Raw genomic sequence first — 7,143 nt, 5'->3', positions numbered from 1 at the left:
AATGAACTGTAATTAAAAACTCTTCTTTTTCTATTTAACCCTAATTCTAGGAATTCCTCTATTATTCTTTCTGATTATCTCTAATTCTCTCTATAATAATAATAATAATAATAATAATAATAATAATAATAATAATAATAATAATGCTACAAGCTCATCAATATTGGAATACAAGAAATAAGAATCTATTTAGAGTTTTCCACTTGCGTTTGGTCTTTGTTATCTTCTCCAGATGAAGCTGCAAAATTACGCCTTTCCTCGGAACTGGCAGTGATAACTGGCATCCACAAATCAGCTGTATCACTTAAGAGAGACCTCACTTGTGGATCTTCAGCCATGGTTGATGATATCATCTCATCAACATCATCCAATTTTGCTGATAATTTATCCAACTCCCTAGCTATTTCCAACTATGTACACAAGAAGATGGTTAGAAGTTAAAAGAAGTTGAGGTCTCTGTAATAGTTAAGGAAGATTAAAATGGGCATTAAGCGTGTGTTTGGGTGCATGTAAGAAAAAAGATCTTCTATTAAAAGAAAAAGATGTTTTATCTTTTAGTATGATTTTGACAAATCTTTTAAAATAAAAGGAAAAATATTAGAAAAATAAAAATATAAAAAAATAATTTTTTTAGAAGTTATAATTTACTTTTTACTTTGGAAAAGTATTTGCTAATACACTCTTAAGTAAAATAAGAAGTATAGTGCTTCTTAAAAGGTGACCTGCTATTGCCTATTAGAGGTAAAATAGGTAATAAATAAAACAAGAAGTTATGGATTTAATTTTTTTTTGTTTTCCTTTCTATAAAAAACAATATATGCAGCCCAAGAAAAAATGGTTAACTTGGTAGTAAGTTACCCTTTTCAATCGCAAACATTCATAAAAAAACATAACAAAATGTAAAATTAAAAGTTCTCTAGTTAAAATCGAGTTCAATATTCTTTACTTAGTAAGGAATGTTTATTGTTTAAGGATGATCCTATATGTTGTACCCAAAAATAATTGATAGAATAAACTTTTAAATGAGATATCCAAATATCAAATTATTTTTACTTTTTCCAAAGATTTTTTTAAAAGAAAACATCACTTAAAAAAATCTTTTAAAAACCCTTCAAAACAAGCCCTAAGTTTCTAATTTATGATTCATTGGATTTTAACTAAACATATGAATAAATCAAGATAAGAGATTTAAGCATAAATGGATTAAGTTGATTCGTTATTTATGGACAAGAGTCACAAGACACATGACATTGTTTGATCTATGTAGTCAATCTTATCTAGTGAGATGAAGCTTTATTGTTGTATAAATAAATTAAGATAGTCATATTTGAAAAAAAAATGGCTTTAGTTAACGAGTATCCTAAAGCCGTTTGTAAAGGTTTCAAAACAAGGAAGGGGATTTCCATTCCCATTTTTATTTTCAGCATTTTGTGGATAACTACAGAGACCTAAACCAAAAAAGTTTTAATATAAGAACCAGAACAAAAATGACGGGTGCATATAGGGATCAAAATGTGGTTTTAAACCTAACAGAAAAACTGAGCCCTGTGCATTGAGTAAGGTTAAAACAAAACTACAAAGTGAAACTGAAAACTGAAATGTGAAAACTACCTCATTAAGCTGCTTGGTTGAATTTGAAGGAACTTTTGTAACCTCTAATCCAAGGGCTTCAATCTTGGAACGCAATTCAACTTCTTCTTGGTTTGTCAGAGTCTCCACCTACACAGTTTAACATCCAACACGGGTGATGATCAGTAAGGGATAGTGCTGTGGAAGTAGAACAGTAAAGTGGCATCCATATGCAATCATCTTCATTGCTTAAGAAAAATTAGTGTGTCTAATACAGTAACATTTTGAGTGATTCAACATTTTGCAATTTCTGAAAGTAGTGGCCAAAGCTAATCAGATGATGAATACTGCTAAACAATGCTCATCAAGTGTGAACAAGTAGCCAAATAATTTGCTACTTTACAAGAACAGCAGACGAGCATGTTTAATTAACCATGTGGATATTCTTCTTCATTGCAAAACATTGATACTTCCAAAAAATCTAAGCTTAGATCCACAACACAGGAAACACAGTTCACTATAGTCCAAAAAGTCAATTCAGACCACAATGGAGAAATCTATCACTAAATAGTTTCAAAGAAATCACGCTTTACTATTCTTTTATATCCTCTGCTACAGTATTATTGGATGAATGGATGTGCATATTTCATGTATTCCTTTCATCCTATTTTTGTCAAAACAGCAAATATAACTACAGATGAGCACAGCTCCATAAAAATGGTATGTGACCAGCAGTTAATACATGCCGCCCGAAACAATTTTCCAAAAGCAATTCATGGTGCACAATGAAAATCTATGAAGAGATTTCATGCTAGGTAGCTCTTTAAACACATCAAAACCTGTCAAGGTACTGCCTGTGTACATTACAAAGAGATAAGTTGTTTTATTCACCCAAACTCATGATCTTCAAGAACAAGGTGAGTACAAAGTGGCATGCAAATTCATGATTAGTTTCCTCTAGAACCAATTTATCTGCTGTCTTCAAGGACTTGCATAATCCACCAATAAAGTGGACGAGCAAACCGCATTTTCAGAATACTCCATTAACATTAAGAGTACAAAACAATTATCAGGAGACACAAAAGTAACCATGAAATTACATTGATAATAAGAGAATGAAGTAAAAAAGGGTGTTATCAACACTCTGGGACGCTGATCAGCCTAACTCTACAAAGGGTGTGGAAAAAACCTTGTAAGACAATAACCAAAAACTAAAACCTAAAACCTAAATTCAAAACAACAAGAACAGGGAATGCCTCTGTATCAAAATAAAATGAAATAAAATAACGTGCTAAACACGAATCCCCGCATTAACTCAAATTCCCATGTGAAAATAGCCAAATTTAGCCATTAAACCAGATTGAGAACAATTTTCATATTACATTTTTTTCTATTACATAACAGTGTATGATTGCAAAATTCTTATGTATTTTACAGTGCATGAAAGTTACTCTCTAGTATACTTGGCAAAACAAACGCAATTATCACAATTTACAAATCATGGTGTAAATACTAAAACCTCCCCAAGTAATGACCAAAAATCACATAACCTAGATAATCAAATCTCACATAATTGGAAAATTGAAAGTTAGTTCCCCATCAATCAAACAGAAAACCAACTCAAAACACAAACATCAGAACCAAGCAGTCTTCAGAATTATGACAAGCTTATAAAAAAAAACTAACAGCAAACCCGGCATGAGAACAGACAAATTAATAAATTGATGAAAGTTAGAAGATGGCAGGAGGAACCTCTTGGAGAAGATTGGATAGAAGCTCGAAGAACTGTGCATCTGGTTTCCGATCCTCGGCCATGGGAATCGGATTGCTTCCAGAAATCAAACCTCGTCAAAAACGCCTCGGTTAAATTTTATTGCTAACGAGGCGCGTGCGTGCACGTCGTAAACACTCTTTTTAAAAGGAATATATATATAAAATAATGTTATGTTATTAAATTAAAAAAATTAAATTGATGATTAAAAAAAAATATTGGCCAAGTTTTTGAAATTTTTTTATATATAAATTATTGTAATGTGAAATACAAAATATTTAATTATTTTAGTATTTCATTTGTTATAATAGCAGGACAAAACATCACTAATGTCTTATAGTAAAAATATCTTTTAATTATAAAAGATAAAATGCTACTAACATTTTGTAAAAAAATAATTTTTTATTATAAAAAGACAAAGTATTTGTTACGGTAGGTAACCGGAGATTAATGGGCTGGACGGTGCTGGTTGGTCCAAACGTATGAATGAGGAGGATTCCCGGTGGATCCGCAACTCGGTGCCCTCCGACTTGTGCGTGCGTGGAGGAATGGGGGGTGGTACCTGCAAAGACACTCCGATGCCTAAGTTAGCAAGGGCGTGAGCAGGTTTAGAGTGTATTGGGTCTTAGAGATACCTGAGGAGTGTCAGTGTATTTATAGTGGTGAACCAATAACCACCGTTGGAGTAGTGCCACTTTTCTAGGGTGTTAACCATCCCTTTATCTTAGGGAAGTTAAGATATGGCTCGTGGAAGTGGTTAGAGAGATTCTAGGGGCAGTTACCCATTCAAATGAGTGCTTATCTGCCATGTAATCCTCGTTCCCGACTTCCTTAGAGCAAGTCGTGGTGCAAACCGACTTTGTAGCGGTTGATTTGGTGTAGGGTGAGGCTCAACCCTTTGGGTTGGGCCTTCTTACTTGGATCTTGGGCCCTAGCGTTGGGCCAGGGTATGAACAGTGCCCCTACTCGAGCCCAATTTCTCTTTAAGATTTGGGTTCGAGTATTCTACTCGGGATTGTGGTCGACTTGTTGGAGGACCGACGTGATGGTTTAAAACCGACGTGACTTTTCGTGACCTTTTGGTTCTGACAGTTACGTCTAATCAAGCGTCGCGTCTGTTAGGGATGTGCGTAGGGATTGATGGCCTTGGTAACGGTGCACTCTCATTAATGACTGCTCCGCTTTTACCATCGTGTCCCTAACGTACTTATAAATACTTTCCCTCTCTTTCATTGTTTCGTTTCTGCGATTTTTCAAATTTTCCCCTTCATTCGTTCGTGCTGTGTTCTTGTATCTTCGAAGGCTTTTCGTTTCCTTCAACCCTCATTTTCGGATAAATGTTAGTTCTTTTTGTAACATGTTTTTCTATTTGCATGCCTTCATTTTGTAGATAGGTTGGTTTGTAGACTTCAGTTCCGTACTTCCTCCTTTAGAGACCGTGTTTTTTATTTTTCTTTTCTTTTTCCCTTGTAGGTTTTTTGCTACCTTTTTAAGAAAAAGAAATGGCTTCCGTAGATATCCTTTCTCAATGGGTTGATGTCACGGTCCTAGGGGAGGAACCCTCGGTCGATACTAAGTTTATCACCAACCTTCGCACTCACCACAGAATTTGTACTTCTGAGGATGACGAGCCGAAGTACGAATTGGTAGTCCCGGGTCCTGAAGACCGGGTTTGCTTTGGGAGGGTCAATGAGGCGGTCCCTCATTTTTTCTTTATGTATGAGTGCATGATCACCCGTTTGGGTGTTTTCCTTCCTTTTTCAAACTTTGAGATATCTGTTTTGCATCACTGCCGAGTTGCCCCTACCCAGCTTCACCCCAACTCTTGGGGTTTTTTGAAAATTTATCAATTTATTAGCCAGGCTTTGGAGTTCCTGACTTCTTTGAAGATTTTTTTCTATCTCTTCCATATGACCAAACCCTTCAGTGGGATAAACAATAAGCAACAATGGGTGTCTTTCCGAGCCATACAGGGTCGGAGAGTTTTTACTCTTTTTGACGAATCCTTTCATGACTTTAAAAATTATTTTTTCAAAGTTCAAGCCGTAGAGGGTCACCATCCCTTTTTTCTGGATGATAATTATTCTCCCCGATTTCCTTTATACTGGCTGGAGGCCTCCCCCTGCGAGAAATATGGTCTGGATGACCTGGATGAGGTAGAAGCAGCCATTGTGGGGTTCCTCCGAGAAGTGTGGGGGAGGGCCCCATACTTGGACACAAAAAAGTTTCTCCAGGGGTCTCCGACCTTTGTTCAGGCACAGCTAGGTAGCTTTTATTTGTTTGTTAGATTTCCGACTTGTCTGATCTATCTGTTATTGTCCTTTCAGAGATGGCAAAGGCAAACGCTCAGGAGTCTTACCAAAGGGTCCAGGAGGCTAAAGCAAGGTCTCGCGCCAGGACTGGTGGCGCCAGGGCGGTCATCTCTCATCCTCCTCCTCCTCGGAACGTTGGGACTCCCTCTCAGCCCATTGTGATTTCTTCTTCAACTTTCTCTCAGCCGCCCCCCTCTGCTCGACCTTCTCCTGAGCCAAAGAATAAGAAGCGCAAGACCTTAGAGTCTGGCTCTTCTGGTGAGGTGAAGGCGGATGCTCTTGCATTCGTCCGAAAGAACATCTATCCCCATGCTCGTATAAGCATGGATGATGCTTCTGTTCGGCGCCACCTTACCACTCTGGTTGAGGAGAGCCTTAAGACGGCGGGGGGTTTGTGGCAAACTCTTAGATATTTTTGAGAAGGCTCCTCTCAGCTCTTTAGGGATGACCTCGAGGGTCGAAGAGCTGGAAGGAAGGCTTCTCATATATCAAGAGCATGAGGGGAAGTTGAAGGAGGAAGTCGCCAAGCTGAGGGAGGAGAGAGATAACCTCCGGGAGAGGGAGAGGAAGTTGCAAGCCCAATGCAACATGGAGGTCGGTTTGAGGAAGACAGTACAGGATAGCTATCAAAGTTTGTTTAATGATCTTGTGTCTGTGAAAAATGATCTGCTGAATTCTCGGAAGGCATACGCCGAGTTGGAGGACTCTATTGCTGATGGCGCTGAGGAGGCTTGGAGGATCTTTAAGGAGCAGGTCGGAGTCATTGCTCCTGACTTGGACCTCTCTCCTTTAGATCCCGATAAGGTTGTCATCGATGGTGCCATTGTGGATCCCCCTGTCCCCGAGATTATTTCCGAGTCAGATTTGAAGACTCGGGGGAAAAGGATTATAAAGTCTCCTCCCCGCCCTAAGGACGCCCCGAGTTCCTCCACAGTTCCTTCGACTTCCTCTTCATCTCCTATGGATGCCTCTCTTCCCGGTCCTGGTGGTGCTCCTCCTGGCTCTGGTGATGGTGATCCGTCTACTCTCCTTCCTAAAAAATAATTTTATTGGCTATATGGGGGCCCGGCCTGTGGGTCCCCTCTTTTTAAACTCTTTATTTAATTTTGGTAGTGCGTGAACAATTTTTTGGCCTTTTAAGGCCGTAAACAAAACACTTTTTAATGCCCTTTTTTAATAAGGGTTTAAGTTAAAAAATAAATACCCTTTTTTGGATAAGGGTTTAAGTTACCTTATGCGTGCATGTTTCTCTGATTTCGAACTTCCCTTTGATCTTTTCTGGAAAAACCTTTTCTTTGGCTTTGTCTGCCTTTCTGAACCTTTTTATTTTAAGGATCTTTAGGACACCCTTTTAATCTTTTCTTAGGTTTTTTCCTACCTCTCTTTGGTTATTCCTAGTACTCAATTTCGTTTCATTGAGTTTTTATGACTTTAGGCTACTTTCGTGATTCATTTTTGTTTTACTCGGTTTCCCTTTCCGACTTATGAGTC

The 7,143-nt window shown here is 37.9% G+C and overlaps 2 protein-coding genes across 2 annotated transcripts; one reads left to right on the top strand and one right to left on the bottom strand.

Annotated features, from left to right (window-relative positions):
* Positions 1–94: 94 nt before the first annotated feature.
* LOC107611847 (ecotropic viral integration site protein) lies at positions 95–3,464 on the bottom strand. Its single transcript, XM_016313738.3, has 3 exons — positions 3,322–3,464; positions 1,612–1,719; positions 95–410 (listed from the first exon to the last, which is right to left on the bottom strand). Exons 1-3 carry the CDS (start codon positions 3,382–3,384, stop codon positions 186–188), a joined length of 396 nt encoding a protein of 131 aa, XP_016169224.1. The 5' UTR covers positions 3,385–3,464; the 3' UTR covers positions 95–185.
* Positions 3,465–5,055: 1,591 nt separating this feature from the next.
* Positions 5,056–6,696, top strand: LOC148549276 (uncharacterized). The gene is made up of 3 exons (XM_088495709.1): positions 5,056–5,605; positions 5,668–6,042; positions 6,446–6,696. Exons 1-3 carry the CDS (start codon positions 5,056–5,058, stop codon positions 6,694–6,696), a joined length of 1,176 nt encoding a protein of 391 aa, XP_088351835.1.
* The last annotated feature ends 447 nt before the right edge of the window (positions 6,697–7,143 follow it).

The sequence above is a fragment of the Arachis ipaensis genome, chromosome B8 (assembly GCF_059453495.1).
Source record: "Arachis ipaensis isolate K30076 ecotype BB chromosome B8, ASM5945349v1, whole genome shotgun sequence".
Taxonomy (NCBI): domain Eukaryota; kingdom Viridiplantae; phylum Streptophyta; class Magnoliopsida; order Fabales; family Fabaceae; genus Arachis; species Arachis ipaensis.
The sequence above is the reverse complement of the archived record's forward strand: the minus strand, read 5'-3'. Positions and strand labels throughout refer to the sequence as shown.